The 22,108-nt window shown below is 37.6% G+C and overlaps 1 protein-coding gene across 1 annotated transcript; it reads right to left on the reverse strand.

The window, feature by feature from the left end:
• Positions 1–710: 710 nt before the first annotated feature.
• Positions 711–14,772, reverse strand: kctd7 (potassium channel tetramerization domain containing 7). The gene is made up of 4 exons (XM_079248154.1): positions 12,991–14,772; positions 10,280–10,449; positions 3,505–3,683; positions 711–2,844 (listed from the first exon to the last, which is right to left on the reverse strand). The coding sequence occupies exons 1-4, from the start codon at positions 13,303–13,305 to the stop codon at positions 2,468–2,470; spliced, it is 1,041 nt and encodes a 346-aa protein (XP_079104280.1). The 5' UTR covers positions 13,306–14,772; the 3' UTR covers positions 711–2,467.
• Between the last annotated feature and the right edge of the window lie 7,336 nt (positions 14,773–22,108).

The following is a 22,108-nucleotide window of genomic DNA, read 5'->3' on the forward strand; positions in this document are numbered from 1 at the left end:
AAAGTAAATGCAGCTAATGAAGCCTTCCCTCCAGCTTTACCGCAACTGGAAGCCAGCATTTACACCTCTTTCACAGTATAAACAAAAGCATATCCATATCCACAAAGTGCAGGATGTTTTATGTGTCTACTGTTGATGCAATAAATGCTAGAAAAGTCGAGGCGCTCATCATTTGTTTGAGTGCGAGACAAGATTTCAGTGTTTCTTAAACTCCCTTTAAGCAGAAGATCTAGGCAGTGGCTCAAAAACCAACAGGATCCCAGTACAAAGTGGTTCTTTATTATATCCTTATTTTGCTGTATTAAACAAGAGAAATGGTGAAAAAGGTGAGATTTCTAGGTAACCTGTGCAAGTTTTTCTCCCTTTTAAACTCTGCATTTGTGCTCAGCGTCTTTTAGAAGCCAGCTGAATCTTATGATTCATTCATCTTATGATTCTTATGATTCAACTGAACCTAAATGTTGATGCTTGACTCATCATAAAGAAGGAAAAACAATGGTTGCAATTAGAGTTTTATTTTGACCATAAATAAAAATGCCATGTTGGTTTTTCCCTACTAGCAAAAGACAAACTATAGAGCTAGAGCTTCCTAGAAGCTAACACAAACAATAGAGATTACAATATAAAAACATTATAAACAACGCAAACATTACGTTGTAAATAGTCAACGTTAGCAGAGCTCCAGACAGAGAATGAAGCATCCCTCCTGTAGTAGATTTTAAAAGAACAAAAACACATTGGCTGTCTTAGTGAGGATAAATGTGGTAGCGTGATGCAACATTGTTGCCTTCTATAAACACTGATGTATTAATCTTTAGATAAATAAACCATCTTTGTTACAATCACAAGGTGCTCAGAATTGGTTGTCAAGTACAGTAGGACAAGAAATGCCAAAAATGTTGACGTAGAAAACGACGACTGACATTAGGTTTAAGATTCTCCCTGAAAGTGACAACAACAAATGCCAGATTTTCTGTTTAAGACTCTACATTTCTGCCACAACAGCTGCACATTTACATGACTGTGCAAATCTAGTTCCATCTCTTCCCTTACCACTGCAGTTCCCAGTGATATTCTGTTTACAACAAAGTTAATACCACCTGAACTCTATTAAAACCTCCACACACACACACATATACACACACACACTCCTCAGGAGGCTGCATAAAGAAAATATACTCTGTCACAGTTAATTCTGAAACAAAACCTATCTTAAAACGCACAGATTCAACTTCTGTTTACAACATTTGTTTAAAATGATAAAAATGTTGCCTCCTGACAGTGGAAATGCGATGAAACTGATCAGGGCGAAGCTACAGTTAGGCCGTAAGTGAATGTAGTAAATAGCACATTTGGGATATTACAGGACAATTAGTTTAACTGGCGTTTCAATTTGATGCGGGATCACGTCATCCACTTAGGATAACACAATCAGCAGCAATTTTAGTCCCTTGTCGGTGTGTAATGTGTTCAGTCGAACTACTGCTGGGTGCTCAGGAACAAAGTCGCTATAGTTACACAACCAAGCTGCAGCGGGCGGCATTTCAAGGCTGAAAGCGTGGCGACGTGGCTTCTGCAACAGGAGGAGAGAAATGCTTCTTCAAGAGGAGAAGTGTGTGAGTCAGTTGTAGGCAGGTGTGTCAATCAAAAGTAAATTTGTCAAATGCACAACAGATAGTAGCCATGTTTTTTTTTTCCATTATAGGCTAAGGCTGTCCCTTTTATACGTCTGTCAGAACAGGTAAGCTTCAGCTCTAATCGACCAGCAACAGAAGCTGCCTTTCATTCCTGCTGTATTTGCATAGCTGGGACTAGAAAAATATGTTCTGTACTGGGTTCTGAGAATTACCATTAAAAGGTACTGTGGCTAAAGATGGCGTGTGACTAAAACTAAAAAAGAAGTGAAGCCATTTCTGCCTGGCCGTCTATAGATGGATTCATGTCCACTGCCGTCTGTCATTCATACTTTTAAATCACCCGAATTATAAATCTAAAAGGAGAAAAAAACATCCTTTCACTCGTGTTATTTGTGCTTATTTAGAGTCAGTCTTTAAGGATTTTCTTCCTCTCTCCTGGATAAACGAGTAAAATCATGTAAAAGGTCAATGAACCTGGGTATAAACTACAGAGTTTGATATCTGCGAATCTTTATGATAGACGGCAGAAGTGAGTGATGTCATGAAGTATTAAAGAGCAGCTGCACATGACATCATCACGGTGAGGTCAGCAGAAAAAGGATTTTCGGCTTAGTTTTTTTTTTTTTTTTGCTTCACTTTGTCGGGAAAGAGATATTTTTTAAGGAAACGATACTTGCAGCATGACTTAAAGGGTAACATTTTAAGACATCAGCACATAATATTGGCAACTTCAATACAAAAAAAATCAATATTGATCAAGTTCGGGTTAAAGTAAAACATCCCTCCTTCTGTGTTTTGGTCCCATCAGCCTCCACCGTCTCCTGCCAGCCTCACCACCACGTGATCTTAAACTCATAGATGGGCCTCTTGCAGTAATAATGGTTGATGAGGTGTTTGTCGCAGACGCCGATGCACTGCTGCTCAGCAGCAATGCCGCGCTCGGCCAGGTCGCTGACGATGCAGTGCAGCAGGTCATAAACGTCTGCAACCGCTTCCCACGGCCCAAAGGAAACGTCCACCTCGCAGTGATGCTCGAACAGCTTGGCCTCGCTGTCCGAGCGCTCGAAGCGCAGAGAGTTAAAAAGAGGACGCTCGTACGGCGTGATGGGCATCTCCTCCTTGTAGACACAGATCTTCAGCTTGGCAAATCGGGCTTTTTTCTGCATGGCCCGCAGTTTGGCAATCTCCACGATGCGCTCCAGATTGTCTGAAAGGAGACCGGTCACAATTATTAATGACTTTTAAATTATTTATGCATGTTCTGGAGCTATTAACTTATCTGTGATTGTTTGCTAATAATTCACAACCTGGTTCGTTCCATCCGAGTCTGGATCTAATCTCTCCTGCCCTTTTCTAAACAACTTAATATATAAAGGTAACTGTTTTAAGAATATAAATAATAAAGTTTTACTTCATTTTCATATTCTGGTGAGTGAATTATTTAGTTCTCGCTATTTTGTCCTTTGGGTTGCCGCTTTTACTGAGTTTTACTCTTAAGTCAATGATCCGTAAAGTTATGTTTTAATATTAGATGTGCTCTATAAATAAACTTGACTTTTTTGTTCATAAAAGCATGCGTTTTCTTTTGTGCATGTCAAATCATGAATAAATTATTCATCATGAATGCTGTTTGCAAAATTGTCTGTTTGTGCCATTTCTAAACAGGACTGCACAACAAAGTAAACTCTGAAACCCTATACTGGTTTCCTGCAAACAATGAATATCCCCTCTGCTTCCTGTTATTTTCAGGAATAAATTAAAACTTAAAGAATCGTTATTTAGTCACATCTTCTAATAGACTATGGTTCCTTTTCCTTTGCAGAAGTTCTCGTTTGGTTCAGACTGTTTGACTGACTCTATGTCTCACCTTTGTAGTAGGGCAGCAGATCGAGGAAAGCTTGTCGGACTTTCTCCCCAGTGAGCGGCTGGATGTCCTCCAGTCTGTCCAGAAGTGGGCCGATGGAGTAGTACTGAGCCTCCCTGTGCACTGCCCTCACTCGGTCCCGATGGGGAAGCTCACCTTCCCGCAGGAAGTTCAGGATGTCCCTGGGCGGAAACATTTTGAATAGAATTTGATGAATCCTTCTCTAAACATGTCTGCATTTATGGTCGGTAATTAATAGTGATTAAGTCATTTAGTAACTTCAGTCTTTTTCTCATACGGAGGATTAAAACTCACTGAGAACAGTTCTGGTTCTGCTTGGTTTAAGACTTATTTCATGGCAATCACCCCACAGTTTGTCCTTCTGTTTTTCCACCCCTCTCATTTATTTTCAGTTATCGATCCAAAACTATTGTTTTTATTGTTGTTTTATTGTTGTTGTGTACAACACTTTGGTTGACAGTGTTGTTTTTAAAGTGCTTTACATATAAGGTGGTATTGGACTTACAAATTTGCATTTCTATCACGTTGACTATAATCCGTTATAAATATGCTATTAATAAAAAAAAACAAAAAAACAAAAACAAAACTATATATAAATATCGCAATCCCCATAAGATCAAGATTCAAATAGTTTGTTTTCCAGGAGTTCATTCATACAAACATTCAGTTTAAAATTATCAAAAAAAGCAGTAAATAAGCATTTTGCTTCAATACAAGCCGGTAAGTAAACCTGTAAACCACCATATGCAGACATGTCTGCAAGGTCAAAGAGTTTCAGTGGAAATATATAGTTTGTATTTCTCTGTATAGGAAAACTCAGCAGGGTTAAACTGGCTCACTGGAGATGAGTCAGAACTGCATGGTATTTACTGGGACACTTTTAATATTCAACGTGGTCCTTGTGTCATGAAAACACTGACAACTGGTGTCTCGTGTCACAGAGGTGACCTGGTGTGTTCAGAGCCAGGCCTTCAGGTTCATCTGCTGACAGAGTGGATTATAATTGTTTCGACAGAGACTCAAAGCATTCCTGTTAAAGATCATTAACACAGCTCTCATCTACTGTAAATCCTGGACTGTCTGAGCTCATGACCTTTTTAATCCTGGGATACAGATTTTATTGATCTCCTGGAGAACTGAGCTACTGTATGTGTTGTGGCTTCCAAGCCACCTTTAGCCGCTGAGAGTATGGTGTCGGGTCTCCAGGTTCGCCTGTTTGTGACACCCGAGGAAGTTCTGTGAGCGATACGCTGAGATCCAGGGATGCATTTTGGAACATTTTTTGCAGGCTTTGCCAAGCTATAACAGTACAACCACGCTGGATGAATGGACAGATGAAACCAGTTAGATAAACAAAACAAAACATGATGAATGAATGAATGAACCATCCCACCCTGACTCTGTCATCTGGGTCCCAGGTGAGTATGCGGCTTTCGGCATTTTTTACAGGTGCATCTGAAGATATGGGAACAAATTATGTGTGTGACTGGATGCTAGTAACAAAGCGCTTTAAGAAACAATTAAAAACAGTTTCTTATGTGTTGATACAGGACTGGTTCACATCTCCAGTTCGGTTCCTTTTCTGTGCATGTGGCGTAGGTTTGATTTTCACACTGGTTGGGACATAAAGTTGTTCCACAGAGACAACCGTTTCCTGCACACAAGATTAACATTTATTTGCAGAATCACACAACTGAGTGGATAAACATCTGAAGAAGCAAAAGTTTTTATTTCTATTCTGTCGGTCGTGTTTGCATTTTAATTTGCTATTTTTTTTCACTAAACAGAATTATTTTACTTCTATGATTTTGTGAGATGACAACATCCATTGGCAAATTTGCGTCACATCAATATTATTATCATCTTTAGTTAAAGAAAATAGTTTGCCCTACACTGCAAACTACTTTCATCTAAAGAAATGTACTTTAATAATACAAGAAATCCACGACTTATTGATTAACTTCATGAAACCTTAAAGGAAAATATGACCCTTATCAGACAGGATTCCAGTGACAAACGATCCTTATAATCATGTTATCATCCTTGTAGCTGTATTTATTTTGTGGGAAGAAAAAGCTATATGTGATCACTTTGAGAATTGTAACTTTGTGATGTTTGCGGACATTTTTATTTCTACCTTACTAGTTTTCTCTTTCTGAACCAGTTCATTAACACATTGCTATGGTGACACCAATAACTGAGTGATTTCACAGTGATTTAACTTGCCAAACTACATGTACGCTACGGGTAGGAAAATTTGCTAAAATTAGATAAAATTGAATTAACAAATTTTTTGCCCCCAAATAAATAAAAATAATCCATTATAAATTTAGTCATTTTTATTAATCTTTTTACTTGTCTTCTTGGGTATTATAGCAGCAGAATGATGGTCTGGCTACTGTGTTGTTTTTTTCTGATAAGATGGAGAAAATCAAATGAATTCAGAAAAAATTAAAAACGCAATTCATTACCTAACAGCGACATTAGCATTTTAGCATAGTAGTTTAAAATACTCACTAGGGGTGGGAAAATCTAATTGAAAAATCAAATTTTTTGCTTCACAATTTTAAAATTAATTTTTAAACAAAAAAAACTATTTCTTTTTTTCAAATAAATAAAAATAATCCATGATAAAATTTTTGTAATTTTTATTGTTTTAATTGATCTTTTTACTTGTCTTCTTGGACATTATAGCAGCAGGTCTGGCTACTGTGTTGTTTCTTCCCAATTGAAATCAAGAAAAATGACGAGCAAAAAAAAAGTTTTGTACATTTTTGTTTTTAAGTCTACAAAAATCAGCAATATAAAAGAATTGCTATTTAAATCGAATCCCAAAAAATTAGAATCGAATTGGGACAAAAGCATGTTGTCACAGCCCTAAAGTACGTATATACAAAAACAATGCAACCAGCTGGCAGTGGGACTATCACCGACTGTGGTATTGTCATGATGTGTGTTTTGTACCTCTAGTTCTGGTTTCCTGTTTTAGTTTGTAGTTTTTCCCTGTTTAGTTACCTTGTCTTGTTTCCTGTGTAGCCTTTGTTCCTGTTAGTTAGATTCACCTGGTCTAAGTTTCATCCATTTCACCCATCTCTTGTTCTGTTTCAGTATTCATACTCCTTGATTTCTGTTCCCAGTTGCTGGTCATTTGTGTGTCTGTGTGTTTGCGTTAGCCTCCTGTGTCCTCTTCTCTTCAGTTCAGTGTTCTTAAATGAAAACTTCTTGAATCTACATCCCTGGGTCCCATTCTTGCATTTAGGTCCACACCTCCACCACAACCGTGACAGGTTTAGTGAGATTTATATTAGATTTGAAGGATAATTTTTACTATTAATATCACTTATGTTAATGACACAATAGCAGTTGGAAATTTTGTGCATTTAACTTTATGTTGAGTTGTCTCAAATACATCTTGATGTCCTCCATTCTTTACTTTGCTCCTGAAATTCTGACTGAAGAGCCGCCACTGTTGGTGCCACTCCTGGAACTAACTTGTGCTAACGCTTTGAACAGAGTGAACAGCTGTATCCGATTGTGCACCCTATTTCCTACATAGTGCCCTTTATGGTGCACACGTCATTTTCTAGGGGTGTCCGAATTTCCAGAGAGAAAAAAACATAGTGCACTCAAAATTACCTACAATGCATCTTGAAAAGTAGTGAGCATTGATGGACACTAGACAGGTCAATATAGACCACTATGCATTGCAGACAGGAGCTTAAAGTGGTGCAAGAGACACAAAAGTCAAAGCAGGTTCAGAATAAACTATAGATAATTACTTCTATATCCTTATTTGTTGAACAAATCTGCAACAAAGAAAGAATAAAGTACAATCTAAGAAAATAGATTTTTTTCACATGAGTTTTCACATGATTAACTTGGATGAAACAACGCAAAGTGGTTGCTGTGGTGACAGTCGGTAGTCACGTGATCTGTGACGAGGCAAAAATAGTCCGCTTCGTGTCAGAATCACCAACAGAATGAGTGCACTATGTATCACACTATCATACATAGTGTGATACATAGTGTAGCCCAATGTAGCGAATGAGGGGTTCGGGTGGACATTCAGACACAGCCAATGACAACAGCGATAGCCAATCACCTAGCAACAAATGCACAACCAGAGCCTATCAGAACAGTTAAAATTGTTTATAAGGCCGGACTTAAAGCAGCTCCTGCCAACAGAGAGAATGATCTCTCAGCTGTTCTTTCTGTGTAATGGAAAATATTTACGGCTATACATGAATTATTCACAGGTCAGCTGTTAAGTGGTTTCCTCTGAAAACGGTCAGATACAACGGCTGAACTGAAAATGAGTGAAAAACCAGACAATTTCCAAGGAAAAGCTTTAAGAAACTTATTTCTTATAAGACCATTTAAGGCAGATAACACTGCACAAATTAATACGCTGCCATCTTATAGCTTTTTATCACAACTAGTTGTATTTCTTACATTTATGCCTGATTTTCTTTAAGCAACTTTATAAACAGTCTGTCCTGAAAGAGCATGAATGATTAAAAATTCTTGTATGCATCGACATGCCTGGCCATTTAAGTTGATTTTTACTTGGCTTCTGCTTGGATGCAGCAGGAAAAGTTGCTGCAGTGCAACAAACAACACCAAGATGCAATATGATTTATGTTCCAGTTAGACAATACGGCCTTGAAATGCATTGTTAGCAAAAAAAAAACATCCCAAATGAAACGATTTGCTCTGTCTGTGAGCCTGCGAGAAGAAAACAAGCTCTCTTTAACTATCTAATGTTGTACAGTAACAAGCTATATGTTCCTTTTCTCATTCTTCTCATGCTTTGTGTTTAAATCTTTAATTACAGCTTTCACACAGGCACACACACATTTCACAACTGACCCCTCCTCTTACATAAGTTATACATCTGCTCTGCTTGTTTCCACATTCATATTTAAAGAAATTTGCTTTTACTTCTTAGACAACCTTCTGGAGTGGCTCTGGGGAAAAGAAAACTGGCCCACTTTGGTTTAGATAACTGAAATGTATTTTAGAGTTTTTTTGTTCCCCAGACAAAGAAACCTGCAGACGTTGGTAATTCAACGACCACCACAAGGTGAAATGTTTGTGGGTAATATGTGTCCATCCTGAATGTAATTTTCTGTCATCTACTGGATTATTTTTCATTTGTAAATCCTAAACTTTTACTTGAAGTTTGCTTTTCATTTGCACTTTGTGTGGAAGCCGCTATTGAGCTTTTAGAAAACAAAAAACCGACTTAACTCAGCATGGAGGCAGTTGAACTATGAGCTGTGCCAACCAGGGTGATGGAATTAAAAGGTTTTTTTCCTGTTAATTTTGTTAGGCTATAAAAACATTGAACTTTACTTTTTAACTTTAAATTTTGCTGTGTGATCATAGACCGTATATAAAAGATGGACAGAGCCTTCGGCGGTAAAAAGTGACGCCTTTGCGGAAGTGCATAATACTGCAGTTCCCCCTTCATCCACTAGGGGCTGGCTCCAAAACAGAGCAAATCCCCATAGACTCCCATGTTAAAAAGGCCAACTTCACGGCGGAAATAAACATGTTTACAGCCTGGTTCAAAAATCCATTTTCGGTTTAATAGGTCATGACAACTGTGGGGGGAGTGAATTTTTTTCTAACTCGCCCGTTTAAAAGTAGTTTACTCTCGAAGTTGGGCACATTTAGGGGCGTGCCCTTTTGATTGACAGGTACCAATCTCCCAGCAGCTTAGTGACCAGCGTCAAGCGTTTGGTCTGAACACACATTTAGGGGGCGTGCCCTTTTGATTGACAGGTACCAATCTCCCAGCAGCTTAGTGACCAGCGTCAAGCGTTTGGTCTGAACACACCGTGAATCACGATCATTCATTACGTCTGAAAGAACCTGTATTTTTAATGCACCACTTGTAAACAACCTACCTGGCAATTCTACACACACTTACACACACATATTATATATATATATATATATATATATATATATATATATATATATATATATATATATATATACACACACACACATATATTTATATATACATATATATATTCTTATCCAGTGTTTTGATGCACCTGTGTTTTCCATTCTCGACATGACTTGCTTCCATCTAAAGTCTAAAACTTGTTACGTCCTCCACAAGAAGCTTCGTCTGTAGCCGGGAGGGATCAATGCGAGCGGCGATGTCTGCTTTGTGCAATGAATCTGCTTATTTCATATTTAACAAGCAACGTCGTCCGCGACACGGTGGGTCGTGCACGCGGCAGGGTTTGTGTATTTTAATGCCACATGTTGGCAAAATGTTTGTATTTTCACCACCTCAATCAGCTGTTTAATCAAAACAATCCGTTTTATCTGCAACAGGAAAAATGCAGAAGCAGCATCTTACTGCTTCATGTTTTTCCGTGTTAACCACGCCCACCTCAAATGTCCGACTAATCCAACGATACTTAACTGGCTGCTGGTAGAAGGTGTGCACGCTTGGTATCTAGGCAGCTTAATGAAGCCTAAACCACGCGTTCGCCCCCTGGTGGTTGGCAGACTACTGGTTCAGAAGAGACGCATGCAGCAGAGCTGCGTTTTCAATGTAAATATCGTTGACAATCAGGTTTATTTAATTGTGGCCACCAAAATTGTAATCACAATCAAAATCAATTAAAAATTCATTGTGAAGCCCTAGACCAGAGTTAGTCCCCGCTCTATGTTTTAGATTTTATTTAAACTTGCTAGAGAGTTTAGAAAGGTCTTCATGCACAATGCCACTCACCCGAAATGAGCTCCATCCCGATCAATAAAGTAGCGGCCCTCAGCATCCCGCGGGATGTAATGGCGGCCACTGAACATGGCCGCCAACATGGTGTCCTCATATCGCCGCAGTGTGGAGAGGCGAGTTGTGAAGAATGTGCCCCCGACATTCAGAGAAATGACCTCTGGAAACTTTAAAATGAGAAAAAACACACATAAGAAGCAAAGCTGTAAGTCTGATGAAGTCATAATTGGTAAATGTTTCAGACCTCCTCTCCATGTAGGCATCAATTAATAAAAAAATGTCTTTCTTGATACAAATAATCAGACTTTATGCAGGTGTTACACTGTAAGCTATAATTTTTCAGAAATTCAAACACTGCACTGCTTAAAAGCAAGTTATTTAGTGGTTAACAAGCCCCTTTCACAAAGCTATACCGGTATAATGGAGTGAAAAAAATATTCCCACTTCTGCTCTCATTTTATTATTAGTACTGATTGATTAGAGTTAAGGCAGTGCTGTATCAGTGTATGCTTTCTAACACAAAGCCGGTGTTGTGGAATCAGCTGAGTGACAACAATCTTGTTGTTTAGACTTCTGTGCTCCATCTTAAAGAGTCTCTTTCTGACACTGATCCTTATTGATTTGGCTCTGTGACGACCTCTGCTGCCAGCTCAGAGATGAAACCACAGGTTAGAAGATGAGCTCTGCTCTGAACATGTAGGATGACAACTGTAACAGATATCACATGTAGAATTCTATGTAAATAAAAGCGTAAGTAAATAAATAATTTTCTATACTTGGGTGTCAACGATCTGTTTTTCTTTGTTTGGGGTTGTCTGAAATATTTCAATCTGTAAGCTGTTTTGAGGTGGATTTCTATAACATTAAAATAAAATAACATAAAATAACTACCTTATTTTAAAGCTTATTCAAACAAACATGTGTATATATATATATATACACATATATATATATATATATATATACATATATATATATATATATATACATATATATATATATATATACATATATATATATATATACATACATATATATATATATACATATATATATATACATATATATATATATATATACATATATATATATATATACATACATATATATATATATACATATATATATATACATATATACATATATATATATATACATATATATATATACATATATATATATATATATATATATATATATATACATATATATATATATATATACATATATATATATATATATACATATATATATATATATACATATATATATATATATATACATATATATATATACATATACATATATATATATACATATATATATATATATATACATATATATATATATATATATATATACATATATATATATATACATATATATATATATACATATATATATATATATATATATATATATATATATATATATATAGTTATTTATGGCTGAAAGGTTGCTGGAAGTTGTGGAAAAGATCTGAATAAACCTGAATAGGAGGGGTGTGGTGTAGTCAAGTGAGTCATAACATAAAACCAGGTCCATTGAAAAAAGCTGTAATTTCATGGGTTAATTGTACTGTTGAACTGTCTTTTTTTTTTAAATACATATGTATATATTTATTTATTATCACAATGGCACGCTTTTACCAATATTTGGTTCTTACTGCATCATCTTTGTTTTTAAAAAAAAAAATTTTTTACTTGGATTTGTGTACATTTTAATGTTTATATGAGTGGATGTGTGTGAGGCTGAGCTACAGGGCAACAGAATTTGCCAAGAGGATAAATAAAGTGCTGTATCAATCTATGAATCTATCTATCTCCTGCTTTTGATATATCGTTTTAGTTTCAGGCTTTTGAACAGCATTTCTTTAAAAATTGTAACATCTCCTTTAAGTGTATTCACAAGTAGTTGAAAGATTTGATTGAATTTTCTGATGAATCTGTGTTCATATGGAAAAACAGGTTACAATAAAAAGTAGTGTGGTGGCCTCAAAAACAATATTATTACAAAAGCAACCTCTAAATCAGGGGTGTCAAACTCCAGTCTTCGAGGGCGGTATCCGGCAGTTTTTTGTCATTTCCCTCTTTCAACACAGCTGATTCAAATCAAATGGACCCAGCAGCTTCTTGTCAACCTAATTATAAACTTGTGACGTGTGTTGGAGCATGAAGACAACAAAAACCTGCAGGATACCGGCCCTCGAGGACTGAAGTTTGATACCTGTGCACTAAATAGATAAATAAATGTAACTATTACAGGCAACACGGAGATCTGTGTTGGGAGTTTGACAGCCCTAAGCAGTGTGGTGGCCTCTAAAACAAATATTACAAAAACAACCTCTAGATGAATAGATAAATAAAATAACTCCTTTTCGGGCAACACAGAGATCTGTGTTGGGAGTTTGAGCAGCCAATCCACAAGATTAAGAAGATTAAACTACAAACCACGTGACTCACCAACCAATCACAGCAGAGCTCAGCCAATCAGCGTCTTCTGTATAAATAGCTATACAAACAGTACACACTACACATGTTATCTGTAGTATTTATGGTAAAGTATTTGAGGATTTAGGCTGAAATTCCGTTAATCCTCCTGAAATCCCCAGTCGCTGCAGTTCAACTATTATTTAAAAAAAAAAAAAAAAAAAAAAAAGTTTAAAAAAATAAATATGCTCTGTGTTGTGTGCCAGTCTGAGGGCCTACCTCCTGCCCCTGCGGGTTGGGTGAGGAGTGTAGCGGCTTGCTCAGGGAGCGGCTCGGTGAGGGGGAGGCTGGCTTTCGGATATCGTCCTCCGTAGGGTCCGTATTTGACATGGCATCGCCCGGTTTGTCTGTGTCCCCCGCTCCCGAGAAAACCACCATCACTCTGGGAAGAGGCAGCGTCCGTCTCTCCTGAATGAACCGCCTCACCCGGGTAGTAGCAGCGGGCAGCGGGCTGAGGGAAGGAGACTGCCGCTCGCGGCTGCTGCTGCTGCCGCCATCAGAACCGTTGGAAGCGCTCGAGCCATTCTGCTGCATGCACGCGGCGGGCCAGCTCTCACGCGAGAGAGGATAACAGCACGAGCCCCAGCGCACAGGCGTTGGTAAAGACAACAACAACAACCCGAGGACGGAGGGAGGGTGTGGCTCGAGTAGCAACGGGCTCAGCCCACCTCATGTCAGGGCCAACATGAAGCAGGGAAATTCCATCTCCTGTGAGAGGAGCGCGACCACCATTAATAAAGTTAAATATTTAGTCCAAACATGAACAAGCCGGACTGGGCCAAAACGGGCCAAAAACGTTTTTTTTTTTTTTAAAGACGTACGTACGCTGACGTGTTAGGGAATGGCAACGTCATTACGTCTACACCCTGACCGCAAAGGACTTTTTGTTTCACTATGAAAACCCTGCTAAAAAGCAGTAGAACTCGTTAATTTCTTTACCCTGCAAACTAAATGTTTCTTCATTAACAAAAATGGCATCTTTCCTTACCTTTAAAACCGAAACTGACTTTCTCCTCTCTTCTTTTAACCGGATAAAAAAATAAAAAGAACAATGTCTTATCTGTCTTCCACACAGTCGTATAAAGATTAAATTTTCTCCTCCATAATTTGAAATTCTATTTCCCTGTTTTTAATGTATTTGTATGTATCCTTTTTGTTTAATTTAGCTCACAAATATTTGTGCTCTGTTTTATGTTCCATTTGCTGTTAGTTTCTTTGTTATTATACTGTTATATCAAGGTTTCTATTGCTTTTTTAACCCGATATACAATATCAATTTTGTACTGTTGCTTCGACGGTTCAATTTAAAAAAAAAAAAGTCCTTACGTGAGGCTGTAGAGCAAATTTGAGTAAAAATTGTAATAATTTATTATTTTTTAAAAACATAAGTTTAGTTTTTCTCTTTTTTTAGAGCAGTCAAACTTAGAAACCATACGTATATTTACATATTAAGTTAGTTAGTTAGTTGGTTAGTAAAGAAAAGCCTTAATATTTAGTTGAAAATGTAATGCCCCCAACTAATTTCCTTCTTTACTTAGCCTTACTTGTCTCATGTTCATAAATAACATAAAACACTGATTTTTACATTAAAAACTGTAAAAAATTTTGAAGATTTTTAAGCTTTTTTATAAAGGGGAAAAACTCTTTATGAAAATCAGATCTGACACAAAATATTTTATTTTTCACTTATATATTCTGAGATAAATGAGGGGTTGCAGTGGCTCAGGTGGTAGAGCAGCTTTTCTCGTGCGGTTCGAGTCCTGCTCCCCTGTGCTGCTACAGTCCCAAAGGGGACTGTTCTCTGAGGGCCTGTCCCAAGCCTGGAAAAATTCACGGGGTTGCATTAGGAAGGGCATCCAGCATGAAACATGTGCCAATTCAACTGTGAGATTTGCTGAGGTGACCCCTTCAGAGGGACAAACCGAAAGGGAAACAACAACATTCTTAGATAAATGACTTGTGATGGGATTAAATGAATCCTCTCTTTTCCAAGACGAGAGGAAAACGTAATCCTAATCAGGTTCCAACTTTGTATCTAAAGCAACCAACAGATCAGTATTATGTGGAACCACTGAGGGCACACAGGGAAATTGTTTTTCAGTTGTTACCTCGTAAAAGTAAAAAAAACAAAGGGGACCTTCTGGCAGACACTGATTACATAGCTATGAGAGTGCACACACAGCCTGTTGAAGCTCAGTTATTTTATCTTTTTCTGGTGTGCAACTCTCCCTCTTAGCATCCAGTCAACATAACACACACATGCATCTGACATTATGTCCATGTTATTCAAGGAAGTATAATGTTGTGACAACATAGCGCTTTAACAGATTAATTACAAGTTCAGACAACAAGGTTTGCTCTAATCAGAAATTGTGTCAAGCATGTTTCTCCCCTGCTTGTGTTTAGATTATAAAGTACAACTGATATGATTTACTGATGAACTCCAACATCTATCGTTTTCATGTGAGTTACTTAAATGCTCATCAGGCTACTGTCTATTATTAAGAATTAAAAAAGATTTTTTTTAAAGAATTAAAAGAATTAAATTGTGTCAAAAATACATCATATCACATAATGCAAAATACATTTCTTGAAGGAACTAATCTGATTTTATTTTAATCTCATTAAGAAAGAAAACTTATGCAGTACATAATGTGTTAAAAGAGGTCATTTTGTTTTAAAATTACTCATTAATTGCACATGTGTACGAGCCCAGACCTTTTTAGTTGGTGGAAGCTGCTAATGCCACCTAGCTACCTCTAAACTTTCCGCTATGATTTGTCTCTGCCAATTGCTAAACGAGGGGTGTTGCAAAAGCAGCGACGCCGTCTCTTCCAGCGCATGCATGACCAATCTTATAAGCAGAACAGCATGGCACCCGAGGGGAAAGCAAAACAGCCTAAAATGATGAAAACTGAGAAAGAGAGGAGAGATTTGAAATGCAAGAGTAACCTAAGCAGGACTAAAGCTTGTGTGAATCTCGGTACCCAGACCATGTCCTTGGCTACTGGCTCTACCTCTGCTGGTCTGACCTCATCGACTTGTTTGTCTCTATAGCATACATAACAGGCACATCATAAAATTTACACCGTAACATGACTAAGTTGTGTTAGCATTTAGCGAGGAGTCAAACTTTATATAAAACAACAAACACAAACCAATTTACATCACAGCATCACTTTAAATTAGGTTAGGATATCTTTTTGTAATGTAGCCTATGACATACATCATAATGGCATATCTGTGTACAAAACTGTAGTTGGGCTATTGCAGTAAACTAACACAGTTTATTGTTTGTGCCGGGGATTTAAGTGAATAAAAATAATCGTTTTCCTGAGATGCAGATATTTGCTGCAATCAAAACATAAATTCACAGGAAGACGCATTTCCTCTGGAAAACTGGGCACTAGTATGAGTGGGAGGAGAGCATAATGGAGAGTAGCGTGTTCTCACTGGGAAAAACAGTAAGAGGCGGGGCTTAGAGTTAAAATTAAACTGTATTTCTCGTTCTGCGATGGACTGGCGACCTGTCCAAGGTGTACCCCACCTCTCACCCAAAGACTGCTGGGATAGGCTGCAGCTTCCCCGCGACCCTTAATCAGACTAAGTGGTTCAGATAATGAATGAATGAATGTTCTTCTCGCTCATGGTTCAAACTGTGCAGAATCAGGTTTAGCTCCTTTATATGTAGACTACTATTTCTGCATTTATCCTCAGAAGCATCATTTTACCGCTGCGATTCGTCGTTCTTTACCTGTTATTCACAGCAGATCCACCAGAGTGAAGCTGGGCTGGCTATGATTTGTAGCCTAATACTAAAGTCATCAAAGAAGAGACATACACAATAGATAAGTAAGGAGGAAATGACAGAAATCAGAAAGCAGGTCAAGAACACCATGAACAGGGATAAGGAAGTTTTTATGCTCTCATACAGAGACCATAGGGCCCTTGTTTTGTCCCCCACCCCCATCCCAACACTATGATAATTTCTGACTCATTTCTTTGTTCTTGTGTTTCCAGAACTTGTAAAAATGCTTGGCTAAACTAGTAAGGTGCTGTTTATCTTTTTAGCTAAAATGTTGACGAGCAAGTTCACAACATATTACAGCTTTATTATTTGGCAACAATTGTTTTCTTTTTTATAACTATCTGTAAAACAATAATCAGACACTTTAGTATTTCGCCACACTCGACAAGACAGAATACTTGGCAGGAAATAGTATTTCATGAATCATGCTAGCTACATAACACCACTAGCGAACTGCAGCTAACATGCTAGCACTGCTAGCTCTGCTCTGCTAACCTAAAACCAAAAAAAAAATTTCAATAAAACTTATTTAGGAGGGGAAGATAAGCTGCACCAAATAAACATAAGAAGGAAATCTTCTTTAAAATTATGGTTTTTTTTTGCCTCTTTTAAAAAAATCTTTAAGCATTCAATGCACAAAGCAGCTAATATTTGCTATGGCTATATTCAGGGTTGCTTTGCTTTGTAGGCAACTTTGCTCTCTTCAGTTCAGAAAAAAGAAGATATAAAAACTCTTGTGAAATTAAAAACAACTGTGAAGAAATATTATTGTAAGGAAAAAATATTATTGTAAGGAAAAATATATCATTTGTAGACAATAAAATGGAGTGGTGTACTAGGTAAACGCGGGATAGGTGGGTCTGCTTCGACTTTTAGAGCCGGATTCCTGACATTTACATTGTATTTCTGACTGGGAAAATTGTCTGTAAAGTGCTGCAAGCTCACAAGATGTAAAACTGTCCCAAAGCTTGTGAAAATGTTTACCTTCAGTGAAAGTTGCTTTGTCGTAGTCAGAGTTTCTGCATGTGCAACAAGGCTTTTAAAAGTGTATGTGCTTGTTTCACTTCATACAACACACATGATGGGTGGTATGAGGGTCTCACATCCACAAGTGGAGCCTGTGCGCATAACCCAACACCATGTAGCCCAATTGACATTTTCCAGAGAATGGCAGGATTAGCAGATTCATCATCGGTGCTCTGTGGACTTCACGGATAAGAGCAGGTTCACGCTGAGCACATGTGACAGACATGATAAGAGTCTGGAGACACTGTGGAGACTTCAAGTTCAAGTCTGCCTGACCTTGAGCCACAATCTTGCTCTATCAAAAGGCTGCCGTTCCCTCTGAATATTTAACTTTTCCCATTCCGGGGAAAGATTAGTTTACCGCTTTATCGTCTCCATATATGAGCTTTGTTGTGACAAACTTGTCAAGGTTCGAGGAGGTGTGGGGACCCAAACGCAGGACAGAGAGGCAGGAGGGAGACAGGATGCAGGAACAGGTTTTCATCCAAGTGATAAACTCAACAGAAGACAGGACGGAAACGTCACAAGGCAATAACAGACAAGGAAACACAACACAGGGAACCAGCAAGTGGGAACAGAAACCAGAGGGTATAAATACTGGGAAACAGAACAAGACACAAGTGTACTGAATAAACTAACTGAGTCCAGGTGAACTTAATGAACGAGTAGGCAAAACAGGAAACAGGACACGAGGGAACTAAACAAGGAAAACGACAAAATAAAACGGGAAACCAGAACAAAAAAGACAAAACAAACTCCACATCATGACACAAACAAGTCAGAATATACTTGATATTATTGCATCAACTTCCATGATGACATTGCACAGAAACCCGTCTATATGTACACAGTTATTAGTTAATCAAATACATATTTGTCTCAGTACTATCAAAACAAGTTTGATAAAACACTGTAAAGCCATAGTTTAGTCTAAACTGAGAAAATTGCAGTGGTTTCGATAAACAGCTTAAACAACACCATCTCTGGTTGAAACTGTAACTAGTACTGATAAACTGGCCAGGATGAACTATTGGAAGTGTTGAGCTAATTGTTAGCAAGTCATTGTGGTTGAATAGTAAAAATAATAAGTACGATAATTACTCACAGTGTAAATGAAAATTTGGGATTTGAACCAGACTGAACCAGAATGCAAATCACTGTGGTACAATTAACAGTGATTGTTGGGCGTTTTGCAGGTCGTGTCTGCTGGGATCGATCTGGCAAACAGGAGAGCCCCCCATTAATTCACATGGTATGTGTTGGATATTATCTAGTGGGTTAGTCTAAATAATCTCCAATATTTAAAAAAGAATGATCTTATTACTAATTTCACATATGCCCTGTTTGACCTGTAGGCACATGGGATATATATATATATATATATATATATATATATATATATACTGTATGCGAAGGTAGGGATATAGTTAAAAAGAAATAGCTAACACAATGTTTAGCTGGATTTTGTAGTTTAGAGCAAATTAGATGAAAATTATTCAAAAATTGTTTAAATGAATAGTTTTTATAATAGAATTGGAAAAAAAGAAATCTAAAAAGGCAATAATAGCTGAGGCTTTCTTTTATCATCAGGAAGGTAATTTCTGATATTAATGTGAAACTAATAAACCAAGCTGGAACTGAACAAGGCTAAACCAGCAGCTTTTATCCTCAGGGACGAATCAGTTAGAAGTCGGTGTGGCAAGAACAAGTCATGCACTTTACTAATTTACAAGGATGGCACATAGGGGTGGGAAAATCTAATTGAAAATTGAATATTGGGATTTGTTGCTTCACAATTTTCAATACATTTTTTTTGTTTAAAAATTGATTTTTTTTTCAAATAAATAAAAATAATCTATTATAAAATTCTGGTAATTTTTATTCTTTTTATTCATCTTATTTGTCGTCTTGGGCATTATAGCAGCAGAATGATAGTCTGGCCACTGTGTTGTTTTTCGAATTAAAATCAAGAAAAATGACGGGAAAAAAAAGTTTTACACAGTTTTTTTTGTATTTAGTCTACAAAAATCAGCAATATTAGGGATTGTGAGAATCACAATTTAAATCAAATTATCACCCAAAAAAATCGGAATCTAATAGAGACGAAAGCATATCTTCACAGCCCTAATGGCAAACTCTAAAAAACAGCAAGAATAACCAAAATATATCCACCAAATCCACACACACTTAGAGGAACACACCACGCAAGCAACACAGAAACCATAGGCTGAATTTGAGAATGCTCAACACAAAACCAAAGAAATACAAAAAGACCATTAAGATAAGTCTGAGACTAATGAAACAAAATCCACAGCTTATATATAACTTCTGAGGGAATGGTTTGAACTATTTAAAGGATGACAGATCAGTCAAACAATATTTTCTGTCCTGTCTTTGTCATATTGTCAGGGTCAGAGGGGGTACGCCACCAACGCCTGACCCAGCATCAGTGGGGAAAACGGTACTAAAACTCTCGGACAATCTGCAAAACTAAAACAAGGATCATTTAGAGCAGGAGTCACCAACTCCGACTGTTGATAGGTATCATCCTGCAGGTTTTAGTGTTTCCCTGCTGCAACACACCTCAGCCAAATTAATGTCTCATTACCATGCAAATGCAGAAGATGACAACAAGTCGTTGGAGAACCTTTTAATTTGAATCAGGTATGTTGTATCAGGAAAACACTGGTGACCTCTGATTTAGAGAGACAACTATCACACATGCACACACTCTAATGATCGATTTAACAATAATGTCATGATATGGAGGGGTTTTATGTGTAGTTTTCAGTTCTTGTTTCCTGTTTTATTTAGTAGAGTTTCCTGTTTTAGTTCCCGTTCATCAGCTCACCTGGTTTGATTTCCTCATTTACTTCACCTTTTCCTCATTAGTCCCTCAGGGGTAAGATCATTTCAATATATTTATCATTCTGATATCACAGGAGCAAAAATTAATTATTGACCACTAAATACACCCCATGACATGGCACACATCACAGTTAACAACATTACCAGAAGTACTGATCCTGGATCCTCATCTTCCACCCAGGATGTCGCCACAATAGGAAGGCCCACCGAAGGCTTGGCACCTAATACTTCGTGCATATCCTCAAAATACTGCCATGTGGGAGTTATCACCTCATCAGCATCTGCACCACAGCCAGTTTTTGGAGTCTTCAGGTCCTGACACCCACACACGCATACACACAAACAGTGCTTTAACTAGGCTCATGTAGGCCTGAGTGTGATTTGTTTAAAATTAAAAATATAGCTCACCTTGTATTTTTTCTTTAAATTCTCCCATTTTTTGGATGCTTGCTGGCCAGTCACCTTTCCTTCCAGCCCCACCTCATTTATGAATGTTCTGTGTCCATAGAAGATATTTGGTTTGTTTACATTTGCACAACGCATAAGTACAAGGGGCAGGTACAAAACTGTCTATGAGACACACATATATAACTTAATTTAAACTTTAAAAAGGTAAATATAAACACAGATGGGGGCAGGAAATCTATAAACACTTGCAACAACTGCAATACAGGAGAAACGCCACATACCAAAAACAATCTGAGTAGAAAAAACAACGATAAAAATAGACATAAAACGTGATTACGCTGATTAAACGGTATAAAACGTAAACCGCTATCAGTTATTCACAACATGGGAATTATATGTGCAACATGGGAATTGCACATGTAGTTGGAGTGCTATTGCACGTTTGTTGAGATATGTGGCCATGCAGTTATAAGTTAATACAGGCTTTAAAACATAAAGTAGCACAAGAACAGGAACAATTTAACAATACACTCACTCCCAAAGTTTTTTCGCCGAAAACTTCGACTTCAGGAAGCCATCCTGCTGTTGTGCTCGGAAACGGATCAGTGCCTTTGTGTTTGCTGGCGTCCCTGGTTACAAGACAAAAGGAGGGCAATGCTACAACATATCGATGATTGTCACCGAAAGAAACCAGCAACCAGTCAGACCAGCAGTTCAGTAAATACCAGCAGTCGTGCAGGTAACTGAAGCAAACAGCGACTTTTTACAGCAGCGCAGAGAAAACCGCAAATGTTGCGGCAGTTGCAGTTTCTCCAGCCGCAAACGCCAGCCTGGTGCAAACCGGCCAACGCCACTGCCCAGCAGCAAACTCCACCTCTTACTGGTGCGCAGAGGCAGCTTTGTTTACAACAATAAACAATAGTTTTACAGGGATTTGTCTGCAATGTCCATTGTGAAATTGAACAATGTATTTTGGGGAGAAAACACACCTTTGATCTTTTGCATCGGCTTGTATATGATATATACAGGTAATATAATAAAAAAAAAAGGTCTGTCGTATTTCTTTTTTAGTTTGAGTATATTGGGGCTTTATAGCAGAAAACTTTTTCAGCAGAAAACTGCAGCCATATAAAGTAAAATATTTGTTTTGTTAAGAAATATATAAGCTGTAACTAGTTTTAGCAGACAAAATCTCAATTTCTGAGATCAAATTCCGCCTTAAGAGGG

This window comes from Telmatherina bonti, assembly GCF_933228915.1.
Source record: "Telmatherina bonti genome assembly, chromosome: 10".
NCBI lineage: Eukaryota > Metazoa > Chordata > Actinopteri > Atheriniformes > Telmatherinidae > Telmatherina > Telmatherina bonti.